The 17,426-nt window shown below is 39.6% G+C and overlaps 2 protein-coding genes across 2 annotated transcripts in view; both read left to right on the top strand.

Moving 5' to 3' along the window:
- Positions 1-3,208, top strand: part of RP1 (RP1 axonemal microtubule associated) — a 1,491,030-nt gene extending 1,487,822 nt beyond the window's left edge. The window contains exons 42-43 of the mRNA XM_078686181.1: positions 508-881; positions 3,113-3,208. Coding sequence (XP_078542307.1) covers positions 508-881; positions 3,113-3,208 — 470 coding nt within the window. The remainder of the gene's footprint in view (positions 1-507; positions 882-3,112) is intronic.
- LOC144828042 (lipoxygenase homology domain-containing protein 1-like) overlaps positions 1-17,426 on the top strand; it is a 224,298-nt gene that overhangs the window by 56,830 nt on the left and 150,042 nt on the right. The window contains exon 4 of the mRNA XM_078686180.1: positions 17,200-17,378. Coding sequence (XP_078542306.1) covers positions 17,262-17,378 — 117 coding nt within the window. The 5' untranslated portion in view covers positions 17,200-17,261. The remainder of the gene's footprint in view (positions 1-17,199; positions 17,379-17,426) is intronic.

Here is a 17,426-nt window from a genome sequence, read left to right as displayed (position 1 = left end):
GTAACACTTCCAGGAGGGCCCCATCTTATCTGAGCAAAGTTGCGTTAGTGTAATGTAATGATTAGGGAGAGGAGAGCAGGAGGCATACCCATATTATTTAAAAGGAGCCACAGGTTTGAGCGAGGTGGTGGGGCACAATCAAATTTTTTATCTCGAGGCCAATCGAACACCCCCCGAGGAGGGAGGGTGAAGAAAACACAGCGTTGGTTCAACGCGCACGGCGAGCGGAAGACCCGCAACAATTTCTACCAATGGTAGTTGGTGCGCTGAGTATTGAACCTCCAACTGAGGTAATCCCCATCTTCAACTTGTCTCAACACAATTTGTGTGGCCCAGAATTAGAACTCCTTAAAAAGGGTCTCTCATTCGTACCAACTGTTCGTCCAAACTTTATGGACCTACAGGCGGAATTACTGAAATTCTTCAGGCTTATCCGCCTTAAAGCCTTTTTTCAGCTACACCCCTCACCTGTGAATAGCTCTAATACCCCCTTTCACCCCCCCTCAGCATTCTTACCTACTGCCAGTATGATCCCCGCAGAAATTATGACCTTTGAGAACCTGGTCATAAATGATCTGGTAGAACTAGAGAAAAAGAAACTCTACATACCATACAATATCTCCAAATCAGAAAAAGAAGCAATTGATACATTAAAACTAAACCCGGCACTAGTAATCAAAAGTGCGGATAAGGGAGGCGGGATTGTCCTCCAAGACATCGATGCATATAAAACAGAGGTTCTCAGACAACTTGGCAACACTGACCACTACCAACGCCTCCCAGGGAACCCTACCAAGGAGATCCAAGCCACCATTATGGAAATTACCACCATGGCTAGAAATGAGGGGTTCATTAGCAAAAAGGAATATAGCTTCCTGAATGTAAAAAGTCCACGCATACCTGTAATCTACACCCTACCCAAAGTTCACAAGAACATTGACCACCCACCGGGTAGACCCATTGTGTCAGCCTGTGGGTCGATCTTGGAACCACTAGGGGCGTACGTGGATTTCTTCATCAAAGAATTTGTTCCCAACACTGCTTGCTACGTTAGGGACAGCATGGCAATGATCAATCTGATAGAGCATCATCCCTTCAATCCTGCCATTAATACATTGTGCACCCTAGATGTAGAGTCTCTTTACACCAATATCCCGCAAACAGCTGCCTTATTGGTGATTCAAAAAATCCTAGACACACGACCCCGTCCACACAGGGTCCCAAGCCTGTTTATTCTTCAACTCCTTGAAGTATGTCTCTCAAAGAACTTTTTCTCGTTTGAAGGCTCATACTACCAGCAGATCAAGGGGACATCCATGGGGGCCATTTTTGCCCCCAACCTAGCCATTCTATTCATGGATGCCCTAGAGACTGGTGTCATCTTACACAACAGCAATCCATTCTTTGCAGGAATTTGCATTTGGCGTCGTTACATAGACGACATTTTTCTAATCTGGAACCATGACATTGATGCACTGAACCTGTTTCTTCACTGGTTAAATAACAATTGTGCGGATTTAACTTTCACCATGACCCATGACAAATCACAAATAGCGTTTCTTGACCTGTCAATATACCATCATGAAGGCGAATTACTCACGCGCCTTTTCAGGAAACCAACTGAGCGTAACACTCTGCTCAGTTACAAGAGCTGTCATCCGAGAGCATTAAAAGACTCATTACCCTATTCGCAGTTCCTCCGAATAAGGCGTAATTGCTCCAACAAAACTGACTACTTCAGGGAGGCCAAAATCCTATCAAATAAATTGAAAATGCGTGGCTATCCGAGAAGAATAGTTAAAACAGCCTCAAAAAGGGCGTGGTACTGTCCAAGGGATGCCCTACTGACACCAAAGCCAAAAGAAAACAAAGACAGAATTGCATGTGTGACCACATTTTGCCCCGTGTCTAACAAAATTAGAAAATCAATCCTGAAGCACTGGCCCACCATAAATGCTGGAGTCCTTACCCTGCAGAGACCCCTTTTCGCATTTAGAAAAAGTAAGAATCTGAAAGACCATCTGGTGAGGGCAGCCCTACCAACCCCCACTCCCCGTACCACTCTTGATTCAACGTGGGGGATGCCACCATTGAGGGGTCATGTCAAATGTGGACACTGTATTGTCTGTGATTTCACAATTGAGACCAGGAATATCAGTCACAATGGTGTAAATTTCGATATGAAATCGTTCACAAACTGTAACACCTGCAATGTTGTATACGCGATTTTCTGCCCATGCAATAAAATGTATATAGGTCAGACAGTTCAAAAGGCCAAGACACGAATCAGCCAACATCGGAGTAGGATAAGATGCAACACGCCGAATGCTCCCATGGTGGAACACTTCGCAGAGATGAACCACACAGCTGATGACATCAAGTGGACCATCTTGAAATCCATCAAACTCCCACAAAGAGGTGGGAATTTGGCTCAAATTATGAACAGAGAGGAACTTAAGTCCATCATCCAATTCAACACTATCAGGACTGGTCTGAATAGGAGTGAGGACTGGACCAATCTGCTCTGACTGTAACGCAACAAAACTGGTAGTGCAAATATTCGCCAGGCTTCTGCTAAAAACATGCATGGATGTACATACCCATTCTGTATATAATATTGTGCCTTTGCAGGTTTATGTTGTTGAAACTGCATGCTTGCTTGCTCACCTGCCAGGCACGTACCCAAAGCGCCGAAATTCACTCCCCCACCACTCCAATATGGCCACCACAATCTACTGGTTGAAATTGCCAAGCGCCTTTCTAAACGTTCGTAACCACTCAATATTCATTACACTGTGTCAGGCGAATGTTACTGTTATAGATCGGTATAAATGCATGTTCACCCCCTAGACACGCACTGAGAGCGCCAAAACACCACTCCAATATGGCGGCCATAATTCGCGAACGATCACATGACTAACGTCACATGACCTCACTCCTTCAAAGCCCTGAGTCTACTCCTCCCAACTTGGATGCAACAACGTTTGCGCGAACAGATGCACCGTCATCCTGCCCAGTGCGAGGTAAGACTCTGCCCCTGCCCTAGTTCGTAACTAGAACACGGCATACATGTGGGCAACCTTAATTTCATTCTCCCCTTTTTCAACCATAGCGGATCGTGTATTCTTCCGACCGCTGCTACGGAGCCCCTGTTAACCGGGTGAGAACGCCAATCAAGGCGCTCACTGAACTTCACTTAGCTATCTGATGCGTGTACGGATTACCTTATCTCATTCCGAGGTGAGCAAGCTCCCGCTTCCACCCCTTGACACAATTTATTACTTTCGCCTCTTGTTAATATCGCGCAACTTCTCCCCAACAGATCGTTCCCTCATAAATTGCCTCCAATCGAGCACTCCAGACTGGGCAGCCATCCCAGGACACTGAGAATATACTGGTAAGAGCCAGTAACTGATATCTGGCTAGAAATGAGCACGGATGTGGGCTTGATCGAGTCACCTATAACGACCATTCTTTTACAGCCTCCTGAAGCACATTGCAAACGCCCCCAGTGTACCCCCGCATTGAGTTCAGTAACTACTGAAAGTGCCTCTTCAAACCCGCCCCTGGGTACGTCGGCGAGTCATTTTTATTCTAGCCATTCCCACGCCTAATAATTGTAAGACTTGCACTCCTCCACTACTGTCTCACACCTTATTTACTCCGACTGAATAACTGTTACAAACACAAATGGTCATTTCTTCACTCTCACAGAAATGACTACCTTTCACGAAATAGGCACATCCCAGCCACAACTTACGGAATAGATCACCGTCAGCATTGAAAACACCGTCACCGCACTGCGATTCCGAATTGCATGTTTTTTAGAGTGTGACTAAGTTGACCTCTTATATGCTAAAACACAGAGTAGCGTTCTAAAAATATATATTTTTTTGCCTCTCTGTTTTCTCCTGTTTTTCCTTACAGGCTTGATTGTTCTATGTTATTCCGGGCACATATTAAGTCCTGATGATGATCCTTTTATTATAGAGCATAGGATCGAAACGCCGTCGACACTGTTATGTAGACATACATTTCTAGTATTGTGAATTATTATTGTATGATCTACTAAAGGGAATACTGCAAATCTAAATCCGAAAGCAGTACCATTGTTTTGCTCAACTCTTCCTTTGCCTGATGTAAACTATTCTTTCTCCTGCACCCTTTTTCACAACTTCTCTTTATCTCGATGAGTACGGCACAGGCTTGTGTCTTACTTCAAACACTATTATGTTTGATATGATATTGTAATATTTGAATTGACTCCCTGTCAAACATTCCTAAAATAAATTCTTTGCCCGGCTGGGTAGAAGAAGAATTGTACATATCGTCCGATTGTGGTCTTTATGTTATCTTATTCTTTTTTTAAATTGTTCTAAGCTGAGGACCTTTGTTCTTTTGAAATAGTTGATACCCATGGTCCAAAGCCACTAAGTGGGTTCCCCTTGTTAAATTTAAATACAGGTTTGAGCGCGGCACAATATCAAACTCTGCCCTCAAATCAATGAAAGCAGCATATAAGCTACCCCCACCTAATTGGACAGTCTTCCAGTAGAGCATAGCAAAATGCAATACTTGGTCGCCTGTACTTATACAGGCTCTAAATCCTGCTTGAAGGTTGGATAGAATGTTCATCTCGCCCTCTCACTCCTGGACCTTATTTAATACTAGTCTGCCAAAGATCTTCTGGATGGTATCGATCAGACTAATTGGGCGGTAATTACCAGGGAGTGACTTGTCGCCCTTTTTGGAAACTGGGATTATTTCCGCCCCATTCCAGGATTCTGGAATGGGTGCTCCTTTTGCTATTATATTTGCCAGTAATAATATGTACCTCCCCCAAAGTTCTCTGTCATATAAAAAGATGTCTGCTGGGACGCCGTCTATTCCCGGCGCTCTCCCAGGTATGACAGAGTCTAAAGCACGTTCAATATCTCCACTAGTAAACGCATCTTCCAACCAAGGAGTGTATATAACCCCTCCTATGTGTTCTAGGCATGGTTCCATGCCTTTAGCATATTGGGGCTGAAAATAGGCCACCCAATCATCTTGAGCTACCCAATTTTGTGGTTTTTCGGGTCGGCCTTCAAATCCCCATTTTAGCAGATTCCAGAATTGCTTGGAGTTCTTAGTTGACCTAGCCTCCTTAAGCTCACCCCACTTCTTTTCATCCCAAGCACGCTTGGATTTTAGTATAGTTGTTTTGTAAACACCCCTTGCCAGGCGCACGCTGGTACTAGATCCTGTTTTAATGGCCTGCCCTAGATTTAAACATGCTTTTCTACATTCATTAGTGTACCAACAAGGAGAATTATTAGTTAGGGCTTTATTTAGCTTGCTCGATTTAACAAATAAACTTTTTAGTTGAGAGAACAGGTTTTCGTGTACTTTGATGCCATTTTCTCTGTCTACTACTGTGGCTTCGGTATTGGTACAGGCGCTCAACTCCCTAGTCGCTTGTTCCAGCTTATTTAGAATAAAATCAATGTTTGCCTGACATTCAGCAACTTTGGCCCACTATAAGTGGCGCATGTCATTTGTAAGGACAACATTTTGGGGGGATTCGTCACTCAGACCCTCAGGAGCTATGGGCGCTTTCCAATATGACAGAACCATACATAGAGGATTATGATCACTCTCGAGACGATCAATGACCATGATATCCTCTAGATGGTTCCACATTTCAAGGTTGACTAATATGTAGTCAATTCTGCTTCCTCTGGGACCGCTCTTAAAGGTGATAGCACCCGCCTTATCCTTTGGGGTCCTACCGTTGGCCGCTCTTAATCCTTTGCTTAGGCAAATAGAGTTAATCTGGATCGCTAGGTCTGTCCACCTCTTCACTGGCTCCAGCTCTAGTTTGGGCACCCCCCTCTGCTTGTCCTGCTCCTCTGTTAGGTTACACTCGCCATTTGACAATGGTTCGAAAGTTGTGTTAAAATCTCCCACAACAATTATATGGGATTGTGCGGAGTATTTATCAATAAGATCTTCAAGGGCAGCAAAAGTACCTCATTTCTTCCCCCCTGTGCTCCTGGCATACACATTGTAAATATCAATAGGTTTAGCCTGTTTAAATTTAAGTGTTACAATCTGTATATCTTTATGGTTCGTCTGGAGCACTTTTACAATAGTTTCTAGATCCTGCTTAACACAAATTGTTAGACCTCCCGAGGGTCACCCTCTTTCACTTATTTCTGCGGGGACGTTATAGTTTAAAAACCCAACAAAATGTTGGGAGTCAAGTAGCCATGTTTCTTGGAATATGCAAATGGTGAACAAATTAATGAACGAAGCCCATTCCGGGCTTTAAATCTTAGTGCTCAGCCCTGCGATGTGGCTTCAGTCATAAAACAAATTGTGACACAAAAATCGCCATATCCTTTTCCTCAGGAAATTCTCATCCACTGTGTTGTTGAAACACTTGTAATAATTGTTTATAGTATTCATTTACAGTTTTTTTCGGCTTTTGGGCAGTTCCTTTCATTTTTATCCAATCCAAATCTCCCGGTGGCTCTTACAAAAGTGATCACTCTATCATATTTCTCCATCACTATAGGAGATGGTGCATATGCCCTAGTCTCCCTCACAGGTTCCTCTTTCGGCCATTGTACCGCAGTCTTACATTCAGCCCAAACATCAACAGGTACTACAATGTAAAAAAATGTATTCAAATCTATCCAAAACACCTTTGCAATCTTTATCAATCGTTCCTCTTGTGCATACCATTGCAGTGCTCTCTTAATTTAGGGAAATTGTTTGTGAATGCAGCCAAATGTTTTTGTGTTTTATAATATATATATTCTTAGTTAGAATTAAGTCAGTGCTGCCCAGACTGGTCTAGGCTACTCTTCTTAGACAGTCCCTTTTTCAACTAGCACTTTTGCCCTATTAGCTGTGAGCTACTGCTGACAGTGATTCCAGTCACCTTCAACTTTGTGGGTGTCTATTTTCTTTAACGGTTATGGCTACTGCTGCTGTGACTAATTTCTTAGCTTAACTTTGAACAGTTGTTACTGCAACTGTTTGCTGAGGATCACGGAAACAATATCGATGGCAAAAATATAGAACTACAAAAATATCGAGTAAAAAATATAGAATGGCAAAATATCGACTTCCTATCTCCAAACAGGTAAGTACAAAAATATCGAATACAAAATATTGTTGTAAAACATATAGCTAGTCAAAATATCGAATTTTTTAAATAGTTAAAAGTAATTTAAAATTAGTGAAATAATAAATATAACTAACTTAAACATACTTAAAATACTTAAATAACATTAAAATTAATAAATAATTAATATAAAAAATAATAATTATACATATATATATATATATAAATATATATATATATATATATATATATATATAATATATATATTTATATATATATATATATTACCTACTGGCGGTCGCCAGTAGGTATATATAGTTAGGATTTTTTCTCTATGGGATTTTTGAAAATTCTATGTCTAATAACTTTGGCGTTTGTGGACGGAATTGGCTGAAATTTTCAGGAAAATGGCACATTTTGTTTCTGAGCAGCCCCTGAAAATTTTGGGGGGGTTCGTCAAGGGGGGGCCGAGAAAAAAGGGGGGTCCCAAAACGCGTTTTTCCCATGTTAATTTCCATAGGGCGGTTGGCCTCACTTTTAGCCCGAACGGCTGAATGGATTTGCACGAAACTTGGCAAAATTGTAGGGACTGGTAGCCCGATGTGCCTTTTGTAGGTCTCAATATATGTGCTCCAGTGGATTTTGAGAAATTAACGTTTAAAAAAAGATATATATCTGTAACAGCGGACCGGGCAGCGCTCTGGTTCGCGGACTTTTCGCGCAACGGAGCTTTGTGAAGCGAAGCTGATTGGTTCTCCGGCGTCTGTCAACATTCCAAACAGTCCGTAGCGGCCGCCATCTTGTCTCTCGGTAGGATCGAGAGACAAGAGGAGGTCAAAACAAAGGGGGAAATAACTATAAGGGGGCATAGTAGATCCTCGCTGACCCCCTAGGTTTGATGTGGAGGTTTTAAAAGGGCCCCGCGGGGCAAAAAAAATAAATAATAATAATAATCGAACGGCTGAATGGATTTGCACGAAACTTGGCAAAATATTAGGGACTGGTAGCCCGATGTGCCTTTGCTAGGTCTCAATATATGTGCTCCAGTGGATTTTGAGAAATTAACGTTCAAAAAAAGATATATATCTGTAACAGCGCTCCGCTTCGCGTAACGGAGGTTTGCGAAGCTGATTGGTCATTCTGTCACTGGGCTATAGTTGGGCTACATCTGGCTGATATTTGGGCTACATTTGTTTTTTTGTGTGTCTGGCGGCCATCTTTGGGCTACATTGGGCTACATTGGGCTTCATTGGGCTACATTCGGCTAATTAGCAAATAGCTCATCGCAAACTAGGAATGGTAAAGAATCGCTATTTATTCCTTAAAGTTCGCTATTTAGGAAATGCAAAAAACTTTGATGATACATATGGCGGTTCATCTCTAACAAGATAAGAAGCATAGGGATACATTTATGATGACTGGCGCATCACCAGGGATGTGTTAGTCATTCTGTGCCGCTGTTCCGTCACCTATGGTGTGCTGCATTTACAATGCGGCGCATCATGGGGCAAAAACAGCACAGATGCGTGATGTATCTGTGCCGTAAAGGTGGCGCATTGCTGGAGTTGTATCGCAAGTGTGATGAAGCTCCAGCAAGGGTTGGGGGTGCCCCTGTCGCAGGGTTTCTGTTCTCACACAGAACTGTGGACAGAGGATTGGAACCTCGGCGAATTAGGGTGTCCCAAAACTCACGTTAGTAATCAAAAACTCCTTAGCAAGCTAGGTACAGTGTCACATTGGATATAACAAACTCTCAATGTTTAGACAATCCAGAATATGAACTTATAGTACCTCAGAATACGTGGAACTCATGAACAGTCGGTCGTTATAGATTTCTTAGAAACCAGAACATGGAGTTAAGAAGAACAGATGTGTATTTGAAATGTTTATTTACTAATGCCGTCTTCTCAGGCGTAGTACCTTAGATAATAAAAGTACACATATTATCAGTAGCAAAATTACCAGCATAGTTACTAGTACATAAAAAGTGAATGGTGATAGTATGTTAACATGCTGTAAATGAATAAGAGTTAGCAACACTTATAAGCAGCCGCGGGCCGTGGAGGGAGTTACGGTGAGGCAGGGAGGCGGGGAGGGGGAGAAGCAGGGTGGAGAATACAAGTACACATATTATCAGTAGCAAAATTACCAGCATAGTTACTAGTACATAAAAAGCGAATGGTGACAGTATGTTAACATGCTGTAAATGAATAAGAGTTAGCAACACTTATAAGCAGCCGCGGGCCGTGGAGGGAGTTACGGTGGGGCAGGGAGGCGGGGAGGGGGAGGGGCAAGGTAGAGAGGGCTCCACCCTGCTTCTCCCCCTCCCCGCCTCCCTGCCCCATCGTAACTCCCTCCACGGCCCGCGGCTGCTTATATCTCACCCTCCCTAATACACATATTATATTATTTGCTAAGAAGGTCTCTTTGTGTTGGTTTAGGGCGTGCCCATACTTTAGTGTCTTAGATTTGAAGGAATCACATCAGCATACACCAGCTCTCTCTTCATGTGAACCGCATCAACTGTTGTGTATGTGTGTTCGGCTAAGCAATATAAAACCCGCCTCATGCCCAGAATTGGCAGAAGTTGCACTTATGTTATGAGTATGAAGTCGTGGAGATCAGACCTCATAACAATTCTGTATCGTGTTGTTCTTGAAACTTTAGCACTCGCTGTACAGATATAGTTTAACAAGTAAAGCAGATAGTAGACCAATAACATATTATTCTCATGTAAACCACGATGAACTACTAGGTGGAAAGCTAAAGCAACAACTAAGTGTCGTGTGCAGAAGTTGCAAAAAAGGAAAAATGGCGTTTAAACCGGTAATGAGCCCATGCTAACTTAACACGGTGTAAAGATATCCAGGACCTAGATGACACCTCCTCATGATCCGGAAACAAACTGAATAAGATAATAGAAGTGCCATCTCATGAGAGCAGATTGCAAGTTTATATGTGGACGGTCCGCAAGGTAAAGCATTAAAAACTAGGAAAATTTAATGCTAAAGAAAAATAAAACAGCCAAGTACTTTATCGAGTCTTAAGCCAATAGGCAAGGTAAATAATAAAAACTTGACAAATAAGTCAATGAATTGTCAATGAAATGCTAGTACTCAGCATATCAAACATGAAAAAGGTCTATGACATAACTGTGTATGCAAAATAAGCTGCAACAGCCTCCAATAGGAAGTCACCGTCTTCATCCGAAAACAGTTCAGCCATCCAATTTAAAAGCGGAAAAGAACATACGTGCTCTCCCAGCACCGGATCCTCTATCACCATCAGAGGACAGCTCGGTGGGTTTTCAAGAAAGCTCTGTTCCAAGAAAGACTGTGCTGCCGCCAGTAAATTCCAGGGACCAAGTAGTCCATGCATCAATGCCACAGCCATAATCCTTTCGCCAGGACAAACCAACTCGTGAGTAATGATAGGAGTCATCAGCTGATTAAAGTCGACGTCAGGAGAAACCGGTCCGCAGAGACACAAATCAATGGCCCAATCGAAATCACAGGTCAGGCAGTGAAATACAGGCTGGACACAGGTGAAGTAGGAGAATCGAAAAGATAATCCATATGCCGTGCTTAATATCGCCAACGGCATTGTGCCATAATATTCTAGCATGCGATTGCGGAACAGTGTCAGCAGCTGCAGGGTGGGAGGTTGCATAGGAGGGACATCCATATTTAAAAATGTAAAAAAGCACAAGAGCGTCCGCTGGTAATGCAAGTAAAAATGCCAATCCACGAACCAGAGTGCAGAAAATAGAATGAAAGGAAGCAGGGATGACTCCAAAGATTTTCTCAAATGAAGTCACGAGACCACTGGTAACAACTTTAAAAAAGTGCGCCAGGGACTTTGTGGAGGATGCGTTAAAGATAGTCGGAAACATGTTGCTGAAATTGAAAGGCAAATCTTAATTGAAAAGGGTGTGCACCTCTGTACGGGTGTTCGCTATGTGAAGTACGAAAGTTTCACGGGCCGAACTCAAGGCCACCTCTCTCTGAGACAAAAGAGCTCTTATTCTTGCCATGCCGTTGAAACGTGTCCCAAGGTTGGTATTTGTGGCCAGATTGAAAACTCCCTATGTTCATGTGTGGGAGGAAATAGAACATTTCTGCAGCAAATAACCCGTTCACTTACTGTTACGATAAAAGGAATACTTTTAATTAACTCAGAACAATCTTCATTATTGAGCATCAAATAACTACCATTTTCCAACAACTTGAACGTGGGGATGATAGCAGGAACTGGCGTGCCTTGCAACACGCAAGCCATATTTGGTCGGTGTTTGTTGCATGAACCGTGTAACTGTATGTGCCTACACATTAGTGAATGATCTGGCGTCTCAGTGCATTCCTCTCCATTCAGATAAACTTCTTGATCATCTTTGAAACATCTGTATGTGTATGGAAGCGACCAGACCTCATGAAGAAAAGCACTACCTAAAGGTTCATAACGACCTATTGGTATATATTTCATACAATTTGAAAACTTATATAAAGCAAAAGGCAGCGTTATTAAACCGTGGATAAGGCATGTTGCCAAAAAACCCGCAATCCTCTGCTGATGATGTCACTGAGCATGTCATGAATGATGTAATATGTGACATCATCAGCAGTGGATTACGGGTAATAGTATCTCTAGTTTACTCCCCTATAGCTGTCTTTCTTTTAACATAAGTGTCTGTTTCCTTCCCTTATACTTACTGTTTTTGGTTCGCTTCCGGTTCGTGTACCGGCGAGCGAACTGGGAAGCGAACTAAGAGAAATAGAGGTTGGCACAGTTCCAAATATTGTACCAATTTTTTAATAACGGGGAGGTAGTTCTGAAAAGAACTTTTTTTTTTATTTTTCTGAACATTTTTTTACTGTTTTTGAATTTTTCGGAACAGTTTTATATTTTTTGGGGTTTTTCTTGGAGGGGGCAATGAAAACGATTCATTGTAAAGGGCTCAACAGGAGCAACAAAACAAAAAAAAGAAGTATTTATTATTTTGGGCGTTTCGTACAAACTTGCATATGATAGTCAATAGCTCTGTTGATCAGAGTGATGCTTTTTTGTCCGTAGGAAATGAATCCATCGCAAAATGCGCAGATGTGTTTTACATCACCAAATCTCATTTGTATATTTGGCACCATCTCCCTGCCCTCTGGTCCCGTTACTTCCGGTACAACAGATCTTCTGGCCATAATAGGGAGATTATCTAGGTCGTTCCGAAACTGTGCAGCACTGTAGTTGTTAGGATGCCACCTAGTCATATGGCGATGCATTGTGTAGTTTCCGAAACTGTATTTTTTGTCGGTCCCTCTGGACAGTCTATCTTGACATATAAGGCAAGTTACGTATCTTGCATTTACTTTTTTCTGACCTTTGGGAATTTTAAAAAATTGCCAAATGAAGTTTTCTTTCCGGTGGGACGTCCTGGGCTGCTCAGGCAAAAACTGCCTCTCTTCGTGCTCGTCCTCCTGTTCCTCTTCTTCTTCTTCTTGTTGAATTATAACTTGAGCAGGTGGTCCACTCTTCCTTGGATGTGGTGGAGGTGGTGGGGAAGCACCAGCTGAAGCTACTAAAGAAGCCATTGCTCAGTGATCACAAAGGGTCTTTCTCTCACAATGATGAAAGTCAGAGTGAGGAAAGAAGGAGGGATTTTCATCATTTGGGAAAAACAAGAGTTCTCAACCAATCAAAAGTGTTCATTTTAGATTATATGACCTTGTCTTACATCATTAGGAAACCAAAAGTGAAATGAACCAATGAAAAGTGTTATTACCAAGTCACATGACTTGCTGTGTTTACGTTAAGCGCTTTGCAGGGCCTCCCGGTTTGCTTCCAGAAACCTGCGCTTTGCGACTCGCTTCGCGTACCAGTTCGCTAACGTAGTACGTCATATGACGTATCACGCGACAACGTGAAACGTCATGCGGACGGGAGGCGTCACGATGTTGTTTTGTAACGCGGCACTTGCGGTAAAGAAACGTTTACCGGCTCGCGGTCTATTTCGCGGCATCAAGGTCAGCTAACGGGAAGCTTCCCGATTTGCGAAGCGGGAACGAAGAAAAAAAAATATTTAAAAAAAAAATTATTCATAAACATATAAAATATATTTTTGGATTTAAAGAAGAATACATTTTACAGCTACAGATATTAGCTGTTAAAAAACCAATGAAATTCACAGAAAAAACCATAGGTTATGGACCATATATAGTTAGGAATTAGCATTTACAAAACCTTGAAAATTCACTGAAAAAACCATAGGTTATAGACCATATATAGTTAGGAATTAGCATTTACAAAACCTTGAAAATTCACTGAAAAAACCATAGGTTATAGACCATATATAGTTAGGAATTAGCATTTAAAAAACCTTATTTTACTCACACAAAACCATTGAAATTCCATATATAGTTAGTTGCACTAACTATATATCGCGCACCCGCAATCCACTGCTGATCATGTCACATATTACATCATTCATGACATGGTCAGTGACATCACTGATGACATCACTGATGACATCTCAAATGACATCACTGATGACATCACTGATGACATCTCAAATGACATCACTGATGACATCACTGATGACATCTCAAATGACATCACTGATGACATCACTGATGACATCTCATTTGACATTACTGATCACATCACTGATGACATCATTCATGTGATAATACGATAAACCTCTTCAGACTCTAATATAACCTTAGATACACTCAGTGTAAACAGACACTCATAGACTGTCACTCATCCATGGAGTTACTCAGACACTTAGTCAGTCATGCAAAGAATCAATCACACCTCCATTTCCTCAACTATACAGTTATACACACCTTACTTATTCAAACATATACTAAAACATATTTACTCACTTATACAATCCTGGATACAAGTTCACAATGATCCATACAGCCACTCACACATTCACTGGCTCTTATGCACAGTTATTTATATATGGTAACTCTCACATGTACTGTGTTTTACATATGTACTTACTTTGACATGTAGCACTGAGATATCCATTCACTCACCAATACACTCATGCACACAGTCAACCGCCCATACAGCTGTTTCCACATGCACTTTTGAACCCATACATCCAGTCAATCAACTGCTCACACATCTATGCAGAGAGTCATACACCTCCCAGCCACCCACACACACACTCAGTCTCCCATACAAATGCTTGGGCAACCAATCAATAACCCATACAGTTAATCATATAGCTAATGATCAACACATGCAGCAGTTTACAGAACAACAGACATAATGATGCACAAATTAAGACAGTTTAGTCACTAACCCATGCACTCAGTGAGACACATTTAATCAGTCACTCATACAGTCAGCCATGCCCCTACTAAATCCTTCATCAAGACACTTATACATCCATTCATTCTTCAATATGTAAGACATATTTTAACTTTACAGAATTATACAGTCACTGGATGACGTCATCAGTGATCTCATCAGTGATGTCATTTGAGATGTCATCAGTGATGTCATCAGTGATGTCACTGACCATGTCATGAATGATGTAATATGTGACATGATCAGCAGTGGATTGCGGGTGCGCGATATATAGTTAGTGCAACTAACTATATATGGAATTTCAATGGTTTTGTGTGAGTAAAATAAGGTTTTTTAAATGCTAATTCCTAACTATATATGGTCTATAACCTATGGTTTTTTCAGTGAATTTTCAAGGTTTTGTAAATGCTAATTCCTAACTATATATGGTCTATAACCTATGGTTTTTTCAGTGAATATATATATATATATATATATATTTATATATATAATCATAGTATTAATTAAAAATATACAATATAATTACCATAAGATAGCGAGAGGGTTAGATTTACTATTACCACTCCAGTGAGTGCAACGGTAGAAAAAACATTGGATAGCGTAGCAGTAAAAATTACTATTCCCACGCCAGTGAGTGCAACAGTAGGGAAAGCATTGGAAAGCGGGAGGGTAAAAATTACTATTCCCACTCCAGAGAGTGCAACAGTAGGGAAAGCGTTGGATAGCGTAAGGGTAAAAATTACTATTCCCACTCCAGTGAGTGCAACAGTAGGGAAACCGTTGGATAGCGTAGGGGTAAAAATTACTATTCCCACTCCAAAGAGTGCAACAGTAGGGAAAGTGTTAGATAGCGTAGGGGTAAAAATTACTATTCCCACTCCAGTGAGTGCAACAGTAGGGAAAGCGTTGGATAGCAGGAGGGTAAAAATTACTATTCCCACTCCAGTGAGTGCAACAGTAGGGAAAGTAAATACTTCATATATAAATAGAAATAAAATAAATATGAATACCAATTACAAATTAATTAAAATAATTAACACTTTTATATAATAAATTAACTAATCAATTAAAAATACAAATGAAAATTAATTATTAAAAATAATTACCTACTAATACAAAATATTTACTAATTAACAATAACTTAATTAACAATTAAAAAAGAATTAAAAATTAGATCTAAAAAATAATTAAAAAATTTAATTACTTACAATTCAATTACTTCCCACCCTATTCCCCTATAAACCCACAACCCACTACAGAAAATAAATTAATACAATTAACATAATTATCAATTAAATTAATTAGAAATTAATTACCCATTATATTTTAATTCATTACCAATTAATAATTAATTAACAATTAATTCAAAATAAATACAAATAAATAAATTAACATATTTAATTATTTATAATTAACTTCCAACCCTATTCCCCTATAAACCCACAACCCGCTACAGAAAATAAATTACTAGAAATTAACATATTTATCAATTAATCAATTAATTAAAATTAATTACCAATTATATTTTAATTCATTACCAATTAATAATTAATTAACAATTAATTCAAAATAAATACCAATAAATAAATTAACATATTTAATTAATTATAATTAAATTACTTCCCACCCTATTCCCCTATAAACCCACAACCCGCTACAGAAAATACATTACTAAAACTAACATAATTATCAATTAATCAATTAATTAAAATTAATTCCCAATTATATTTTAATTGATTAACAATTAATAATTAATTAAAAATTAATTCCAAAATAAATACCAATAAATAAATTAACATATTTAATTAATTATAATTAAATTACTTCCCACTCTATTCCCCTATAAACCCACAACCCGCTACAGAATTGTACTACGCAAAAATTAAATACCATATAAATAATTAATTAATATAAATAATAAAATAAATATACACTTTTCAAACATATACTAACATAAAAAACACTTTAAAAATTGATATTAACTTACTTACCTCAATTTCGATATTTTTGTAGTCTATATTCTGTCCATTCTATATTTTTGTTATCTATATTCTGTCCATTCGATATTATGTCCATTCTATATTTTTGATTCGATATTAATGCTATCCTATTCGATATTTTTGTAGTCTATATTCTGTCCAGTCGATATTGTGTCCATTCTATATTTTTTAATGGATATTCATGCAAATCGATATTAAAAACTCGATATTTTAAGTGTATACCGTTTGCTGATACTGTTTTGAGAGAAGAGACTCAGATGAGTTTCTGTAAATTCCTCTTCGTGAGCAGTTCGACTTCAATCTGAATCTATTTCAATGCTCCTTTCAATCTTGCTGTTTTCCAAAAGAACTCTTTGTGGGTTCTTGTAGGTTAAAGTCCGCTTAATGTAGAATAGGGATTAATTTCTTTCATGGAACATGCTTTAATTTACTTGATTGACTCTAATCATGACTTTCTTGATATTTATGTAGACGGATTTATAGGATTTACTAATTTGAATAAAGAGACCAAAAAACTATACTAAATTCTTATTGAAAAAATATGGGTTTTCAAATTGATCCAAAGCTCTCATAAGTTACAGAACTAAATTGATGTTGTTTATTACCGTCTCAGTTTACCATAGGAAAATAAATAATTCCCTAAAGAGATTTATTGCAACTGCTATGTTTAAGAATTATTTTTAGTTTAAACTTTGATTGATGGAATACTCTTTAAAAGAGTTGATGACCTTTGCTTCCTTGTTAAAAACCTATCATTACTTTTTTACACAGAGGAAAATGTTACATCTGAGATTGTAAAACAAATCGACAGTGTAAGCAAAGGAGAGTGGAATATGTGGTTGGAAAGTTCTTTGCCCGAGGAAGCACCAGACATTGACGTAATTCTATTTGGAAGAAATGGGAAATCTCTCCCACAGAATGTTATGAGCTTGGAAAATGAGCCCTTTCTGGTAAGTTTGTCAAACGTTGATATGCAATATATTGACAGGGAAACTAGC

Source organism: Lissotriton helveticus, chromosome 4_1 (genome assembly GCF_964261635.1).
Source record: "Lissotriton helveticus chromosome 4_1, aLisHel1.1, whole genome shotgun sequence".
Taxonomy (NCBI): Eukaryota; Metazoa; Chordata; class Amphibia; order Caudata; family Salamandridae; genus Lissotriton; species Lissotriton helveticus.
Note: the sequence above shows the minus strand (reverse complement) of the source record. Positions and strands in the feature narration are given on the sequence as shown.